General features: G+C 42.3%; 2 protein-coding genes across 3 annotated transcripts in view; both read right to left on the minus strand.

The window, feature by feature from the left end:
* Nucleotides 1-439: 439 nt before the first annotated feature.
* Nucleotides 440-17,336, minus strand: lin54 (lin-54 DREAM MuvB core complex component). 2 transcript variants are annotated; one of them, XM_076303163.1, is made up of 14 exons: nt 17,181-17,336; nt 13,212-13,973; nt 11,397-11,514; nt 9,874-9,992; nt 9,154-9,306; nt 8,647-8,851; nt 8,250-8,323; nt 6,478-6,660; nt 5,575-5,666; nt 5,360-5,431; nt 5,140-5,242; nt 4,392-4,529; nt 3,901-4,103; nt 440-3,640 (listed from the first exon to the last, which is right to left on the minus strand). In XM_076303163.1, the coding sequence occupies exons 2-14, from the start codon at nt 13,950-13,952 to the stop codon at nt 3,451-3,453; spliced, it is 2,391 nt and encodes a 796-aa protein (XP_076159278.1). In that variant the 5' UTR covers nt 13,953-13,973; nt 17,181-17,336; the 3' UTR covers nt 440-3,450. The 2 variants fall into 2 exon arrangements, with proteins under 2 accessions (XP_076159278.1, XP_076159279.1); XM_076303164.1 differs by lacking the exon at nt 17,181-17,336 and adding an exon at nt 14,072-14,417.
* Nucleotides 17,337-17,766: 430 nt separating this feature from the next.
* The window catches only part of cplane1 (ciliogenesis and planar polarity effector 1), a 73,661-nt gene continuing 73,018 nt past the window's right edge, over nt 17,767-18,409 (minus strand). Inside the window, exons 53-54 of the mRNA XM_076302460.1 lie at nt 18,151-18,338; nt 17,767-17,945 (exon numbers count right to left, since the gene is read on the minus strand). Of these exons, the coding sequence (XP_076158575.1) occupies nt 17,814-17,945; nt 18,151-18,338 (320 nt within the window). The 3' untranslated portion in view covers nt 17,767-17,813. The remainder of the gene's footprint in view (nt 17,946-18,150; nt 18,339-18,409) is intronic.

The raw sequence follows: 18,409 nt of genomic DNA on the forward strand, positions 1-18,409 counted from the left end.
GCTGATTCCTTCATGAACTAACAAGTTAACATGAGCTCAACAATCACAGATAATGGACTGAATTAGCCTCCCCCCCCCCCCCTTTAAAAATCTTTAAAAATGTGTACAGACTTCCTGAAGACCTATAGGCCTGAACACCTATTATATTCCCTGCTCCCAACATGAGTTTCGTCTAAACAACTAAGGCCACCTATAGGCCTGGGATATGAAGTAACGTGTTGAGTCGTGTTGAGATGGATCCGTTTGGACGCAAATATTCTTGATACGGTTCCAGGGAAGACGGAGGAAAAAAAGGTTGGTTTGGTACGAGTGGACTAGGCCTAAAACACAATTAAAATACAATACAACCAAACCCTAGAATCAGTAGAATCACAAGAAGTAGAAGTAGAATCACAAGTACCAGAACAAAAATAAACATCTTTTTTTTTAGAGAACTGTATAAATTTAATTTCCTTGTATTTTGTATACAACATACTGCTGAAAGATCATCACATATTCTTTGCTAATTAATAGACATTACATTTGCAAATAATTCCAATGGATTTTAATAATCTGATACTTGGTGTTATAACAGTGAGTATAAACAAGATAAATTAAACACATAAAGACAGGGCAGGAGAAAAAAATGTACATTTACAAGAAAAACAAACAAAAAAATAGGGAAAAAAGCAAATTATGGGATACATTTATGTTAACAGAAATAAAAGCCATGTGGCACCAACATATACAATCGACAGATTTGGGATCCTAGTGAGCTGTTTGTGTGAAGTCTTCTGTACACATGGTGAAGTGAGGCAGAGTAAAATTACAATTATATTTCGGTAAGGATCTTGTGGTGCAGGAAATGTTAGAAAATGCTGGAGGAAGGTACAATGAAGCTCTGTACTTCTACATTTGTACTGCAAGATTTCATGGTTAAAATCACCTGAAGGAAGAAACTTTCTCCTGGGGAAAAAACAAACAACCCCCTCTTTCAAGCTCTGATTTCATTTGTTTGGTTTTGATAATGGGGTGGGGCACAGCCTCTGTAGACCTGACTGGAGGTTAATTTCCAGATGCAGTCTCGGTGAGTGTTGAGCTTGGGACTTGATTGTGCTTTGTGTCAACTGGCAGCCCTAGCAAGCAATCCCACCACACGGGGCACACTTTGAGACACACTAAATTTTGCATGCAGACAGTGAAAAACAATCTTAAAAATTGATTGAAACTATTTTGGCTGCCTCTTAGCAGTCCTTCCTGGTTTAAGAACAGTGAAAATGATCCTTGGGACTTCTGGCGCACTTGGGATGACACGGGGGAAAAACTCGATTAATGGGTCGGCATCACAAGGCAGGTCTCCTTTGAATTTGTTTGCAAATGCATAGTAAAACTACATCTGATGCCCAAACTCATGCGAGTTACAGACAGTGCAGGGAAATACCTAAAAGCTGAATAAACTCAACAAAGCCCTGAGTAGTAGGTGGTGGCTAAGGCATACTGCTCATATTAGGGTAGAGAACACAAGGGATCTCTCTCAACACAAGGAGCTATGGGATTAAAAATTTAGAAATCATTCACTGACAGTTTGCAACCACACTTCCAAAATCCATGCGATTTAAATCGAATGAAAAACAAAATGATCCCAAACTTCATTTTTACACCTCACTTTCACAACCTGCTTCAGACACTTAACACACTGCTAAAAAAACCTCCAGATTCAATCCAAAACATTTTTGCACCACAACCAGCAGTTTTCTAATTAACAGAGAAAGGCACTGCAACCCAGAGTAGTTTAACATGGATCAATTGACTTATGGTTCTTCTGTGCATTCTGTTCTTACTCACTCCATAATTAGCCCAACATGAAAACATTTACTAGAGCAAAAGAAATGTAATGAGGTACTGGAAAAATGATGTATAGCCAAACAGACATCCATACATGATGTGGCTGTACAACAGAAAAATCCTGGTTTTGGGATACAAGCCAGTCAACTAATGCAGGGTTTTGGAGCAGCCATCACAAAACTTTCCGAATATCAAAATGGAGACCCATGTTATTACTGCATGCTCATTTGTTTCAAAACCTCAAATCAGCTTTTTTTTAGTTAAACAGCTGCTCCATTAGCATGAAGCGGTCATTCAGGATAGCCAGACCAGACCTGAGGGGAGCTGGTAATGCACAGAAAAAGTGGGGTTTTCCTTTAACAGCTTGTTTACAACAGATTAATAATTTCAGATATAACAGTACCTGTGGCCTAGTTAATTAACAAATTACATGTTATTAGTCAGTTTCCCTTGACAGTTCTTGATAATTTAGTAAGAATTCTATATTTCAAAAAGTCTGAACATCTTTATGAAAGAATGTTAAAATTAAAGGAAATGTTCAAAAATTTCCATAATTTAGCAGTTAATAGCATAGCACAAACAAGACTTTTTCCTAAGCATTATGAATATCAAACTAGCCTAGGTCTTGCATCGTTCTGAATAGGACTTTAGAACAGGCCAAATCTTATTTTCCAAACTTGTGGTAGCTGTGGCCAAAAAGCCTGCTAATGCAAACTCTACAACGCCAATATCGCTGCCCACAAAACTTGTGAGATCCAAAAGGTAACAACGCAGCTCACTGATAATTACTTTACTCTGAGTAACTTTCCACCACTTTGTGGTTGGCTCCATGACCAACCTCAGGATCAAAATAAATACCAAAAGAAGCATCTCTTTAATTATAGGCTACAGTATAGGCTACTTGCTGTACATAAATCATGATTGAAAAATGAGCTGAATGCTGAATATGTGGATGCCTCAGCCAAGCCTTTTAGGTGAAGCAATTAGTTGAAAATTAGCATTTCAGAGAGATTTCTGAAGACTGCACTGAAAGATCAGCAATTTCCATGATGGATAAAAAAAATGTAATGAAAAATAGACCATTGAAATAAAGAAATAAAAACCTACTTTAAAAGTAAATATAAACACTCTAAATGACATCCCAAAAAAGCATACTGTGCAATACTACTCTCTGCGGGAGCCCACAAAATATCATTCCTGTGTTGAATGCCATTTCTGTCATTCCCATGTCTTTCCATAGCGCCCTCGACTCAACAACAATTTGCTGGAAGAGACTGCGCTGGTAAGGGGACGCTAGGTCTCTGGTCTTCACCTCCAGCTGACCTCTCCCAGGGCTTGAGGCCACTAGAGCCTCCTCAAAGAGGCTGAGGCTTCACAGCCATGTCTCTCTCCTGTGGTGGCCCATCCCCTGATTGGCAAGGGACATTCCTTCCTACCTGTCGACTGGGTAGATGGGGGGCATCCCTGCGAATGCTTTGGGGCGAGGGGTTGAGGTCTTCCAGCTTTTGTGCCAGACAGATACGTGTGGTTGACTTGAGTTTGGGAGGGTGTGACCGTGGCTATACCCATTTCGGCTCCTGCTGGGAGTCGCCAGGTGGTCCGCTGGTTGGAGTTGGTTCCGGCTGCCTAACAGCAGTCCGTCTTGGCTTTGCCGGCATAGTTAATGATTCTCTTGAGACAGCGGCCAAACTCCTCCAGGATGACCCGCTCGGCCATAGCCTGCGACTGATTGGACAGTTCTGCCTGCTCGGCCGTCTCCATCAGACAGTCGCACGTTGCTTCTGCAACTTCCTTAGTGACAAACGTGTAGGGAAGCCTGTGAATAGGAAGAGCATAAGAGAACAGTCAGTCTGTGAACGGGAAGAGCATAAGAGAAAAGTCAGTCTGTGTAAATAAGCCAGAAGGCAGTTTTATAAATTCCTTGAATAGGGCATGTCCACAATCAGACACAAATTTTCTTGATCTGTGTTTTGTATATGCCCTGCTGGCCCCACTACAGAGCCGGACTGGACTACATTCGTTCAACATTTCATTACACAACTGTCACATGGAGGAAGTAGAAAGTGGATGCCTTACTTCCCCCCTCCGCTGGATATGGTTGGAGTGGTGCGGGTTAGCAGGTCTGAGATCTGTGACGAGAGCTTGGTCTTGGCCGCCGTCTGCTGCTGCACCCGAACCTCCGCTGCGTCTGCCAGGTGCATCAGAGTCTTCCGCTCAGGGCTCTCCTCAAAGTTTTTGCAGCCCACACACTTACAGATGGATGAGCACATGATCTTGGCCTATTTAATCCAGACAAAACCGTACACACACACACACATCCACCCACAGGTTAAATGGTTATGCAAAGTGCAAACTTGAACACCTTTTGGAAAATGCTGGCAATACTTCAAAGACAAATAGCATGTTCATATGACATGAAAATCTGTTGGAGACAACGTTGCCCATATATCAATTTCGATTGCAATGTATTAACAACCACAAAAAGCAGTTCAAGTAAGGCCTACTTCACCAGTATGCACCCAGATTGTTCCCTACTGCTTTGGTACTTTATTTAATAAGGAACTAACCTCGTAACACTCGCAGTAGTTCTTCAGACAGCCCGAGCGCTTGCAGTTGCAGCCCTTGCTGTGCCTGCGGTCCGACTCGCCCTCTTTGCCTTTGCCAATTTTGGGCTTAAAGGCTTCTGGGTTCCGGTCCAAACACGCCTTTGAGCAATAAAAAAAGTATGACATATAAGACATGACAAGGCAGAAACATCTCAATTCATTACTTACTGCATACATTCACATACGCATACTTAGTTGTGTTCTAACGAAAACGGGTCTCTGAATTGTACATTTACATTCATTCAGTTTGCAGATCTTTTTTTTTACAGTGAAACATTTTCAACCCTATATGCACTTCCTGGGCATGGACCCAGGGTCTTGATTGCATTAGCAACATTTATAACTACAATCAAAACTCTACACAGTTCTATCAAAACGGTTGCAAAAATCTTTATAATGTAAGTCAACCTCTTTGAATGCAAGTTGAATTAGCTTAGCATTATACCAGACAAATATATTGGTATTTAGACATGCCAATGCTAAAGTTTTTTTCCCTACGAATGTCATAAAGTTGAGGTTTTGCATTTAAGCTCACAACTCTCTCCGCTAGGTTTGGAAGAATAGCACCCATCTTCAGCGGTCAGATAAAGTGTAGCTCTACTTACAATCGGAGTAGAACCCATTAATTTAATCTGTTAAAGATTGATTTATTCTGGAGCAGCTACTCTGAGTAGGCAACCTCAATGATTCAGTGGTGAGTGGCACTTACCTTGATGGCTTTTAATCGCTCTGACTCATGCTCCAGGTTATTAAAGCAGTTGGTGCAATTACAGTTGCTGCAAAACTCCCCGTTGGCAAAGCAATCACAATAACTGAGAAGAGAGATGTTTGAATTTAACTTATGAAACTTAAGTTAACACATAAAATCCTCAGAATAAATTACAACCAAGACCAAAATGCTACAAACTAGGACCATAAAAGTGACTTACAGTTTCAGACATTGTGATTTTGTACAATTGCATGGCTTCCTTGGTCTTGATGTAGAATCTGAAGCTGAAAGACTGGGGGAAAAAAATAAATAGAAGTATGTGAAAGTTAACACTGGTCTTAAGATGGAGCGTCAGCTTGCTTGCATCCATGCATATGGAATTATAAAACAATAAGTAACCGCAGTAACACCCCTTAATCCCTCTCCAACTCTTACCCATTAAGAGGCAATCTGGCTTGTGTTTGTACACTGGATGGTGTGGAAAATCCAGAGTTGCTGGCCAGTGTCACTATTGTTGACTGCTGAAGCTGAGGAACAAGCCAGCGACACACGATTAATATTTTACTGAGAGAATGGAATTAAAGCTAACAGCATGCTGTACAGCACAGGCCTCCTTGCACATAGAATACATAGATTGCACGTATTTTACAGTCAAAAGAGGACTGATCATGGGTAAATGTAGACACATCACAGTCAAATCAGGAATGACTATAGAGATCTAGAAAGTAACATATGAGAGTATTTGAGCTATGAATTGACATCACCGTCACTGTGCTCACAGCGACATGTGTATATTGATCGACAATTATGTCAGATTGGTCGGAACTGGAATTCAATCAGAAGTTCTAGTTAACCGTGCTACTGTGGCTGTGATGCTCACATCCACATAGCAAACAACCACTAAATATGTGGACCATGTCAGGTCAATTTTAGACATTTGCTTTCAACTCAGAGCTATTGTTTTGATTTGCTGGGCATTCTTATGATCTGAAGTGTGACAAATACAATCTGACAGGCATGTAATGGGGACAGGCAATAAAACTGCTGTTGCTACAGTTTGTACAAGTCTTTAGCAGGAGTGTTTGTAGTTTATCCTAAGACTGACATCATCAAAGCTGATATTAAAGTTAAGAACTGAGGACTAAGTAATCAGGATTAGATCATGGCTTTACAGAACTGTAGCCTAGTGAGTAGCCAACAGGAAGCTTATTCAAACCCAGGCCGACCTGTAGCCTCCAGTTTCTAGAAGAAAAGCAGAACCTATCAAACTAATCACGTCTCCCAAATTTGGGAACCACCTCACAACTGTGGAGAGTCTGGTGTGTCATGTCTCCTGACCTGTGTGACATATGGCGCGGAGAGAACGGCGTAGCCCATGTTCCCCTGACCATGGGCGGGGGTAAGTAAAGTTCCGGGGGGCAGAGGCTGAATCTGCTGGAGGGGCGTGGCTGGCATGATCAGGCGCTGCTGTTGGCTGGTCACCACCTGGGGGCTTGCTGACGTCAGAGGTTTGGGCACGACCTGGACAGGGGACCGGAGGCATCAACAGATCAGATCAGACAGACAAATTGGGCACACCTTAGCAAATGTTCAACCTGTTTAGACCTTGAAGATGAAAGGGGTGGGAAATCCCATTAAAGTTTTACATATTCTCTCTCATCAAAGAAATCCATTACAGACACTAAAACTTGAGCTAGGTGGATGAAATGCACAAACAGACAAACAAATAAAAATATGCGATGCTAATTCAGTAATATAAAGCCTCTAAGGGAATGTGGTCAGAAACTATCCTGTGAGCATGAGAAAGTTTACGGTGTACAAGAGAAAGCATTACGAGCACGACATTCCCTTCATGATTCCTTTTCTCAAATCAAAAAGCATGGAGCTTGCATGACAAAGTATTGTGTTCATACGAGAATATTTTACACGAATATAAGAAAGATTTGCGCACCATAAACTTTAAAATTAGGGCTGTAACGATACACCAACCTTACGATTCGGTTTGTATCACGATTTTTGACCCACGGTTCGATACGAATCTCGATTTAAAAAAAAAAAAATTTTTTTGGGGGGGGGGGGTCGCGCTAGACATTTTATTAAATAACATTTTAATAGCCTCCCGTAGATTAGAACACCAGGCCTACTATTTTTTATTACAACTCTACCTCTTTAATTCAGCTGTCTGGTTGAAGCCTGGAAATATTGTAAACAAAGCAGCATAGTTGGCTAGCTTAGCCTATCATAGTCTACTGATTGGACTGTTCAATTTCCCCATGTGTGTTTAAGTTTCAAGATAATACTTGTTCTCCTTGGGACAGGCCCTTTTGGGAAACGATGGTATTGAGATGATCAGTCAACTTCAATGCAAGAGTTTTAAACAAATATGTGCAGCATTCTAATGATGCTAAGCGGATTTAATGGTAGGCTAATTTAGCTAGTCGTCTATGCGTCCTTGCTTTCACGATTGTGAATGTTTTATTTAAGTTGCGCGTGTTCATTGAGCAGGAGAGGGAGGGAGAGTGAGAGGGAGGGAGCGCGAGAGAGAGCGAGGCAAGGAGAGGGGGTTTACTTCTATACTGTTTGGTAAAGTTGCACACATAGTCTACAATGAAAGCAAGGAGAGGTATGAAATTATTATTTATTTATTTATTCGTTTTTTGACAACGTAGGCTACCGATAAGTAAAGCGGGAGTTGTGGGTTGCTTTTGCGGCTGCGTAAGCTGCAAAGCACTGCGTGAAACACTAGAAAGGGTGTGTCGCGATTCTGCCTTTTCACACCGCGACACAGTATCGTGGATATGAATGTCGCGATTTCGGTTTCTTATCGTATATCGTTACAGCCCTATTCAAAATGTATCCCCTTAGGGGCTCCAAACAATAAGGACAATAAGGACCAACTCTGAACATGCTCTTAATCTACAGATATTTCAAAAGATTCAATTCAAGACAGTTGGGTATACCACAGTCCTACATATGTATGTACAAACGATTCACCAAATCATCTTAAGAGGCAGAAACAAGTGAGCGGAGGACCGAACAAGCTCACCTGCTTCACAGTTTGCCTGCTTTAAAATTTGCAATCTCACCTGCTTTACAGTTTGCAATCTCACCTGCTTTACAGTTTGAGCTGAAACGATGGGAACAGACATCCGGACCGCCGCAGAGTTGACCACCATGGGCTTGGCTGTCGTGAGAAAAGGGAAGCTTCAATCAACCACAAGAGCATTAAATCGTCAGCGTCACTCAAAGGTTGGAGCTAAGGAATATATTTGTAAAACACTGGCCTATTCGATCAGATAGCAGTAGCAGTAGATGCAGTTGATTTAGTTTAACGCCATATCAGCATCTATGGCTAGATCATGGCAAGAAAGGAATAACGAGACAATATAAATTAGAGATTAGAACAAACAAATAGAATAACACAGATAAAGGTCATTTAAATGAGATTCTTCAAATCTACATTTGATAACAATTCCAGCACGTCATGTATCCGCCAGAGAGCCCCACCTGGCTGTATGGTGCCAGCCACGCTGCTGGGGCTGCTACCAGTGACCGTGGGGCTCCCGCTTGACGCCGTCACCAGCCGCACGTAATGGAAGCGGCTCCCGGGGACCTGGATCTGCTGCACGTTGGGAGGGGTGGCCAGGGGGACGATGGTCTTGAACTGGGGCGGCACTCCCCCCATGGAGACCGTCTGGACAGGCTTCACATTCTAGATTAGTGGAGGGGGAGAAAGAGACAGATGGAGGGAGAGATAAGAGCAGGAGAGGAGAGAGGGCGGGTTAGCGCGTATTTAGAGAAACTAGATGATGGTGAAGGTATCACACTCAAAGAAGATCATCGACTCATGCCGATGCAGAACTCCCACTCTCATATGCTGGTCTCATGTGCACTCATATGCTGGTCTCATGTGCACTCATATGCTGGTCTCATGTGCACTCATATGCTGGTCGCATGGCTCAACACATCAAGGACACGATCAACTCAACCGACTGAGGGGTAAAAAGGTCTCACCTGTGCGGAGAGGCTGACCCCAGCTTTGGCAGGTGACGTGGGGGTGGACTGCTGCATTGTGAGGATCTGTTGACCTAGCGCCACGCTCAGGGGAACGGCCACGGACTTCTGAGGGGAAGTGGGCGACGGAGAGGCCACGGACACCACGGTCAACTGTGTGGACAAACACATTTAACGGACAAATACATTTAGCGGACAAACACATTTAGCGGACAAACACATTTAACGGAAAGTTTTCCTACTAAGGGACCCGTACCAGACATGTAACAAACAGTGACAAACAAACAGTTTGTAACCCTAATGGTAGAAGGCGGCAGAGGAGAAAAGAGAGGGAAGTGCATGGTAAGTATGCACACACATAGAGCTTGTATCAATATAAGCAGTGGAATTTCCCAGAGGCATAGGACCACATGGTCCGTCTACCCTTTAAATCCCCCCCCAACACCATTTATATGGCGCAAGTTTCTGTAGTTGATACCAAGGAAGTGTGATGTTACCGGAGGCTGGGGCTGAATCTATGACAATGTTATTTTGCATGGGTTTAATTAGACGTGTAACAAACAATGAGTTTGTAACCCTAGATTTGTAAACATACACAAATATGATCTCTAAACTTTTGAGGACCTTTAGTCTGAGATATCTGAAAGAGCGTAAATGTCAGTTAGAGTAAAGAGTGTGTGAACACCCATGGTGTAAACATGACTAACAGTGTGAACTGACCTTGCTTGGAGACTTAAGGGGGGAGATGGCCACCTTACTAGCTCCACTGGTGCTGAGCGCATCCGCAACTGTGATGGTCCGAGGGGGCGTTCCTGGGGTGCTCTGGGTCAGAACCCGCCCTGTAAAACACAATCAGTATTCACCTTACTCAGCCCCGCCCATTTTTTACAATTCCACGTTGTCTTTAAACTTCCGGTCGGCTAGCTACGTCTAGTTAGCTTCATTGGGATAACACGGCAGAAGAGGATAGAGAGGCTAACTTACAGAACAGCCGCTCCAAAGTCAGTTTTTTGGTCAGTCACCAAAATCCTAAATAAACGTTCCTAACTTTAGGATGACCCATAATATATGATGCCAGTCATCTCGATAGAGCTCTGCTATCTCAATGTATCGCAATGGATGTACTGCTCAATCGGAAGTTCGGAGACAATGTGGGCAAAGCTAGCGCCCCCATGTTTGCGCGCGGAATAAGGTGACTAGACATAGATATTAGAACGCTAGATACAGCATTGTCCGTCGAGTTCTATTAGGTGGCATACGTGAACGCAGCCGCCATTTTGCTGGGGGCAACACCTTGTCTACAGTATGAACAACACTTGCCGGCAATCAGAGACACCTGTCTGATTTCCAGTCAGTCACATGTTTCTCCATTGGCCCCCAGTGATTGTTCCCCCCACCAATATGGCGGCGCTATTTACGTACGTTCTGTAGCTCAATGCGGTATCTAGCTTTCTAATATCTATGATCAGAGACCCAGCTATGCAAAAAGTAACTACTAAAGAATTTATCACAACTAATCTCCTACAACTGAGATAAATAGAACTGGTTAGTCTTGAATCATGTGAAACCGATGGGGACACATCAAGCATAGCACATCCTCAGGATCTTATGGCATCGTGGTAAATTGATCTTGATGTGTAACGATGGTGATTCTACCCTCTTTCATTCTAGTCTGTACAGGGTGACCTCATGCTGACATCTTTAAATTACATTACACTGTAATTTTGCAACATGCATCCCATAATAAGAAAATTCATTTTGTGTTCTTCTTATGCGGTAGCATGGCATACTTGTCAAAGTTCACTGAAAGGAGGACGAAACTTTGGATGGCAGAGCTGATAAGACAAACCACAAAACATGTTGATAAGCAAAAGGACTTAGAAAGGAAGTGCCACACTTTTACAAAACTTTTGAAACCGAAACAGCCCAAATGATTTATCAAACCAGCTATCTGCCCCGTGTGCATTTTCTTTTTTTTAGAAATGTTTACAAACTAGACAGGAAAAACATGCAGAATAAAATAGATGCTTTCGTGTTTACACTGTGTATTTTGTGTTTACATTCAAGTACATGCTACTTCAGTCTAAGCGAAATATCATTATTCTTTCTGTAGCGTTTTCTTGATTGATGTAACCAAAAAAAAGGTGCTCAAGTCAAAACGATTCCAGACAGACTCAATGTATTTTCCTTGCTAGATTCCTTGCTCTACTAACTCCTTGTAGAGTTCAGTAAAAAGCACTTACCTGTAACCACAGGCGACACAGACGTTTGGCTGGTCAAGCCTTTGCTGTTAAGAGCCTTTGTGATGATGTATTTTGTGATTACTGGGGCAGCAGTGGAGACTGGGATTTTCTTGGTGATCTGTCCGAAAACAAAACAGCTCACATTAATCTTGTGGTAGGCCTGCAAGCCCCTGTGGTGCTTGAAAAATAAGCTATGGTGTCCATTTTACCCAAATCTTCTGGCCTGCTGGCAAGGACTGCAGGTCAAACATGAGGTAGGCATCAAACTTGTTAAAGCGCCTTTAGTTCATTGTTGTTGCAGTTGTCTTTTTTATAGTAAGTAAAACCAGACATTGAAGGGGTGCTATCTAAGACTTAATCACTGCACATTAAAGCAAATTGTATTTTATTCTGCTTGGGTCCTCTGCTCCAGACACCTTGGATTTTAATACAGTGGTTTTTATGGTTAGAGGCTCTTAAGTTGTGTATGCCAAGTATATCAACATCTACAGAGTAAAATAGGCCAAAAACTGAGTCTTCTTTTTTTCCGAGTTTTAAGGATTCCAAAAAGAAGGCGGGTTTAACACCCAAGAAGTGCAAGTATGAATGAACAACTGCACTATAACAGTTTTCACCTGAGCGTACATTTCAAACACAAGTCTTCTCACTGGTTTCTGTTGACAGTAAACAAGCAAAACACAACATAAGCAGAACCTCATTCTCTGCATCTGTTAACTGTCACTGATATATCACTCAAAGACAGGTTCTTCAGAATACCAGTTGGACCCTCCATGCGGTTAAGGAGCTGCTGAATCACCGACACACTGCTCAATCCAGATTCCCTTTCCTTATAGGACTCCGTATAAGGAGCGCATGTAGCCTACAGCTATGCAACAGGTGCTCAGTTTCAATGAGACAAGGAGATTCACATGCACGGGCTGCCCACCACCTGTCTCCTGTCACTGACTTCAGCACAAACTCAACACTTAGAAAAAGAGCCTCGCAGCCTTGCATACATCTTTAGATTAGTACCATATCTACACAGCCTTGCAACTACCGTACATAATGAGCCTCTTTGCATGCAGATAAATATGAATAAGACCCCACATTATCCTACTATAATACAATACAATAGTGTCTTTGCTATCTGAGAAACTAATTGCTAAAAGGCACAGCCTGCAACCTGCCAATTTCCTGGCAAATAAAAAAGCATCTGCTTCCTAACCAATCAGTTGGAGTACTATTCAAATATCTGGTGTTAAAGAAATCTAATGATTGGGGAACTTTATTGTTTATGTTCCAACTCTGGAACCTGTAGAGTGCTGTAAATTGACTAGTATTCACTTACAGTATGGAACAGGTTATCTTGAGGCAGACTCAGAAAATAGGCAGTTTTACAACTACTAGATCATTCATACATCAGCTACCCAAACCAGAAAACACACCAGAGACAAATGATTGTCCATGTTATTGTTACTACAAACCAGACAGCTAAACAAGCATCCCACTAGATTTCTGGCACCTGTCTAGTTTAAAAGATATGTCGTTACTTGGGGGTTGTCTGATAGAATAGGTTATGGTTATGGGATCTGGCAGACGCTTTTGTCCAAATGGGGACTTAAGGCGGTCACTATGGCGCAATAGGCTATAGTGCCCGTACCACATTTGGATCCAAGTTCACAAGGGGACCCGGGTTCGAGTTCGACCTGGATCATTTCCCGATCCCATCCCATCTCTCCCTCATAGTCGCTTCCTGTCAGCCTCTTCCCTGTCCTATATAATAAAGGCAAAAAAAGCAAAGGAGTAGAGACTTCTGATTCACGGCCACTCACTCACCTGTAGCGTCTTGAGCTGCTGACCCTGCTGGGCTGTCTGTGACGTGCTTATCAGCTGACTGGCAGTGCTCACCGCTTGGACCCCGATTGGTTTCAGGTCGGTGCGGCCCCCAATGGTCACCACCTTGAACTGTTGTGGCTGCCCTTTGCCGTCCCCTGGGCTCAACATGGTGCCAGCTTTGCCAGCCCCGGGCGGCAGCGCCAAAACAATGGGCTGGCCAGCCTTTCCGAGCGTGGTGAGTACCAGTTTCTGGCCGTCAGGCTTGAGCATTGTTGGCTTGGCCTCCGAGCCTGGGGAGGACGCCACCTTGTTGAGAATGAGCTGGTGGTTGGCAGGGAGGGCGAGAGGAGTGGAGAGCTTCTGCAGGCTCCCTGTGACCTGCGGGCTGCTGGGTTTGGGGGCGGTGAGCGTGAGGGAGGTGGGCTGGAGAGTCATGGTGGAGCTGGAGGGAGTGAGGAGGAGCTGGGTGCCCGTGCTGCCGGTCCCGCTGGAGGGGGTCGAGTCCGTGCTAGTGAGGGTGGTCAAGGCCTGAGTTCTCTGCACGGGTATAGAAGGTGCCGCTGTGCACAGAGTCACTATCTCCGGCACCTCTGTCTCCATGGGAACGGGAGCGTCCTGCGTCTCCAGGGGGTTGGGCGGAGCAGGGCAGACAGCAGGGAGGTCATCATCAGTGACGATGGCCTCAGTGTCCATGATCTCGTCCGGGAGCAGGCTGTTTAGCTCGGGGGGCACCACGTCCATTTTGTAGCTGTGGTAATATCACTAAGAGAGGCACACAGGACAAATCAATTTGCATTTCACAACTGAATCTGTAAAACAGAGATATTTAAAAAAAAAAAAAAAAAAAGGCTCCACATTACCTTAAAACATTCTTGACAAAATGTAAAACTCACAAAAGGGATTTTGATGTTACTAATAGCCTCATGCACTGCGGTCTGTCTAATGGTAATTGACTGATATTGAAAAACATAAAAATAATTGCCTACTTTTAACATAAATGAGATCAAAATCACATTACAGACAGCATTTGTCTATTTTGTCTCTTTAAATATAGCCTTATAATACAGCGTTATGATGCAGTGGACTGCTACAATCTGCAACTATTTGGTGTAGTGTAAACTCTGTCCAGAAGTGGCTGCTATTTTTCCAGCTATTTTACAAGAAAAAAACAAACAGCAGCAAAGCAGATCCACAGTATTTATTAATCTGCATTAGGTCTGAGGATCAACAGCAAGCATGTCATGCTTCAAAAAGCTTAGAAACTCTCAGACCAATGGGCAGGGTGAAATTCCACCACAACTTCTCTAATCAACTAAAAAAGGTTGGCAAAATCAAAACCAGACAAATCACTCAAGAGACACTAACTGTGTCAAACTAATTCTGGGTATACTGTTCAGGTAGATGGCAGCTGGGCCAGGAAGGTACAGAGTTCATTTAACGGCCTTGGCAGGCCTGTTGTAAGGGCTCACTCAGAATGTGCCAAAATACTGAGTAGATCCTGAGATACACTTGAATATTCCTCAACTAAAGTCTGCTATAGTTGAAGCAACTGATTGAACATCAGCGATAGACAACACGTTCAATTTGATGCTAACTGGCAACAATATCTTAATTGCAAAAGTATCAGCTTGGAGAAATTATGACGTCAAACAAACGGCACTAAAACAAAGACTGTATGGCTTGCATGCATTAGCCTAAGCAAATCCTTCTTAAGAATCAACTGCCTTATCTTGCCCTCTTTTCCATATGTACATATTTGCATATTTTTTAAATATACCATTAAAAGAGAATAAAGAACATCGACAGAAGATAACATACATGTGGCGTGTATGCTTGTATCCATGTGATGAAAGTAATGTAAAACCATGTGTATAACGTTAAGTGTGAACCAACACTTCCAGACGCAGAACAGAAGGCCTGTTATCAGGTTAGCATTTAGACGGGTCTTTAAACTCTCAATGGATGAAAGGGACATAAATATGTGTCAGTAAGTTTGTTAAACAAAATTATAATATCAGAGGGATTGAATGAATGTCGTAGACATTAGCTGGCTAACATTCTGACTTCAAAATATTTACAAATAACATACGAAGCTTCAAATTCGCTAACTTGTTAGCGACACTGCAACTGTACATCGGAAATCAGGGATTTTGACCAGTGCTATTATGGTAACAAAAGCGAATCGCAGAATGCAAAGCCATTGTTCTTCACAATAAATTTACAGCAGACTGCCTCGCCTAAGTTGTTTGGCCTGATTATGTCAACAAAGCAACTCGACATGACGCTTGGCATTTACGCATTGTAACATGAACTCACGTGAGACAAATACAAAATATCGATTTTAAAGGTAGATTTTAACTCTCTCTCTTTCGAAGTCAGTTTTATGCCAAGGCCTCACAAATAATCCGAGAAAATAACAACCTTGCCTACCTTAAGAGTAAGCCATGCCAAATACCATTGCCTGTTAACTAACGAATAGAACTGTCAGTCCAGTACTCTTTTGACAGAACCTTGACAGAACACTGTTCTGTGTCAATTCAAGAGATATTAAAATACGCATGGATTGCAAAGAGTACTAGAGTAACACTGCAAAAGTGGCTAGCTCACAGCGTTTCTATTTCAGGCCGGGGTTGGATTTCGAAAGATCCGCCATTTTCAACTCGTCATCAGTTCACATCTAGAGATAACAAGGGATACGAAAAATATCCATCACAATAAAACGTTAGCTGGTTTCCGACCAGATGCTCTCAGATGTATAAATATTTCAAGCATACATAGTATGTTACAACTTAAAATCTCTAACCGGATGGTTGCACTGTGACAACAAGAATAGGTTGTCAATTATGGTGTGGTTTCATTACTCCGTCAAGTGTAGAAATCAGGAATCTTTCCATATTGCATATGATCACATAAGTATCTATTCAACACATTATTTGCAAAACTAGCAACGAATATTATGGCCAAAATGAAAGTTCACAAGTTAAAACATCTGAGCAATATAATGCACTAAGGAGACCGGGCAGATTTCAAGGGAAAAACACAGCTAGCTATGGAATATTTATTAACGTTACTTGCTAACCAGCTAGCTACAAGGGCAAAGAGACCAAAGACAGCAAAGACTTGTAGTTCTCTCTGCAACACATATTCAAACTAATGAGATGGAATGAACGTCAAACTCACAGGACAGGAATATTTGTCAGATGCCATTACTAACTGCATGTGTCTAAGTGGTATAACTAAGGATTTGTTTAACTAATTAGTTATCTCTGATCAGCAATAATATTAACTGCTGTTAAAACAGAGGGAGAAAAGTAATGACATGGGGAATTATTGGCCTTTAAGTTATGCTAGGTACTAAAGCCAGCAACACTGACATTGTTTAGCTTTTAGCTAGGCAACTTGACGTTTCACCACTAGCTTACCACTAAGGCCAGTTAACGCGTAACTGTAGCTAATAGCTAACTATTAATACAGTTGCATGTATACTTCGGCAACATTAGCTAACACAGAAAGCTGTTAGCAAGCTAACTTCAAAACACAACCTAGGAAGACAGCTAATTCGGTAGTTCATATGGTTTAAGTTAGAAAATTATTGTTCCTTGCCTAATTAGTGTCTAGCCACTAAAGTTAAATGGTTGTTAACTGGGGGATACAGGCACGCACGTTCTCACACAACTTGTTAAAGTAATGGGGTAGCTAGCATATAATAGTTTAAAAGCTGCAATTGTAGTACATTTTGTGTTGCAAAGGACAGTTGTCTGCAGCACCCAATCTCACTACAGGATGTCAGCTGTTTGCTAGCTAGCAAGCTATGATTACTTAAAGCTAGCCATCTGTTTCACATTGGGCTTCCTGAGTTGCTGATAGCTGCTAGGGTTAGCAGCATAGAACCTAGCAATTTAGCTAACGTTGGCTAATATCATATTGCCTCCTCACTGAAAATCCAACGGAGGTTACAGAAATGCTTACACAGTTTGCTGAATTTCCTGTCACAATTGTTTTTCGCAGCTTCGAACTTCTTGTCATATCCAAACCCTCTCGACCGAAGATGGGTGTTTCTGCATCTCGATACTACACCAGCAAACGAAGGCGATTGTTTAAAATAACGCGCCTAGCGCCATTTCACCTCGAACATCCCATAATAATGCCACGCCCTCCATGGAAACCATGTATTTCGTCACCACAGGACTTCCGCCCTGTGAAAAAACACTTAAGGGTACCTTACACCAGAAATTATAATGCGAGATTACCGTTATGCAGTAGGCTAGACGTGCGAAATATTTTCAAATATGTCAGTTGACCTGAAATACTTTCCCACATACAGTGCTTTCAATAGTTCTAAAAGAAGAAAGTGTTTATTTTTGACAAATTGTTTTAGTCACTGTAAGGATGTAGGGTAGTGTTTTGTACACACCTGTTTGCAATATCTCCACATAGGGAACATGATCCTCTTAAACAAATAAGTATGCTAATGTGAATATATCAGTTTTAATCACTCATAGATTGCACAACACCAATGTGGTTTAGAAATTACATTTATTTTTCACTCATTCGAACAAAATAGCAAAAATATATTAAATATTTCTCAAAATATCATCAGATCTAGTCATCATCCTCTTCCACCTCGGCCACTAATTTCTCGATGTCCTCCCAATTAATTTTGGCCAGAATGCTCCCTGTGCTCTCTGAGAGGGTCTCAAGGGCATCCAGGTCACCCTCAGTCCCTCTGGCCCCCTGTGGGTAAGAGAATATGGCCTTAGCACCATCTGGTCCACCCCCACCCCACTACACAATGAATCAGGGTCATAAGCATACATTTCAAGCCAAACCAATTTCAGTGTCTAGATGAGAAGCATATTACTCACTATAGTTTATTCACCAGATATTTCCAATATTTGTAGAGTAGAAATGTATACTGCACTGTTGGACTCTCTTATACCTGTTCATTGTCTTGTAAATCCAGCCCCAGTATTCTGCGAATCTCCAGAGGTGGTTCCCAGGGACTCAGAAGCTCCCTCTCCTCCACCTCCTCTTCCCTCTTTTGTTTGCGTCCTCTCTGCTCCTCTGACCTCCCGGGTCTCTCCGTCTTATGTCTGGTTGGGGACTGACTCAGTGGTCTTCTTTGGGCTGTAGAAACAGTATAAAGTGAATGCCTATGCTGTACAAATTTCTGATATACACAGGAGAGGTGATACATT

This window comes from Alosa pseudoharengus, unplaced genomic scaffold (genome assembly GCF_046254945.1).
Source record: "Alosa pseudoharengus isolate Yale_2024_CS ecotype anadromous, Long Island Sound unplaced genomic scaffold, YU_APseudo_1.1 YU_APseudo_1.1_scf_24, whole genome shotgun sequence".
Taxonomy (NCBI): domain Eukaryota; kingdom Metazoa; phylum Chordata; class Actinopteri; order Clupeiformes; family Clupeidae; genus Alosa; species Alosa pseudoharengus.

Bases quoted from the DNA above. Each gene is read 5' to 3' on its own strand.
- lin54 (XM_076303163.1), bottom strand. From the start codon at position 13,952: ATGGACGTGGTGCCCCCCGAGCTAAACAGCCTGCTCCCGGACGAGATC. The intron at 8,852-9,153 runs GTGAGACCTTTT...CCACTAATCTAG, and splicing joins GGGTCAGCCTCTCCGCACAG to AATGTGAAGCCTGTCCAGAC. The intron at 5,667-6,477 runs GTCAGGAGACAT...CTTGTTCCTCAG, and splicing joins CCGCGCCATATGTCACACAG to CTTCAGCAGTCAACAATAGT.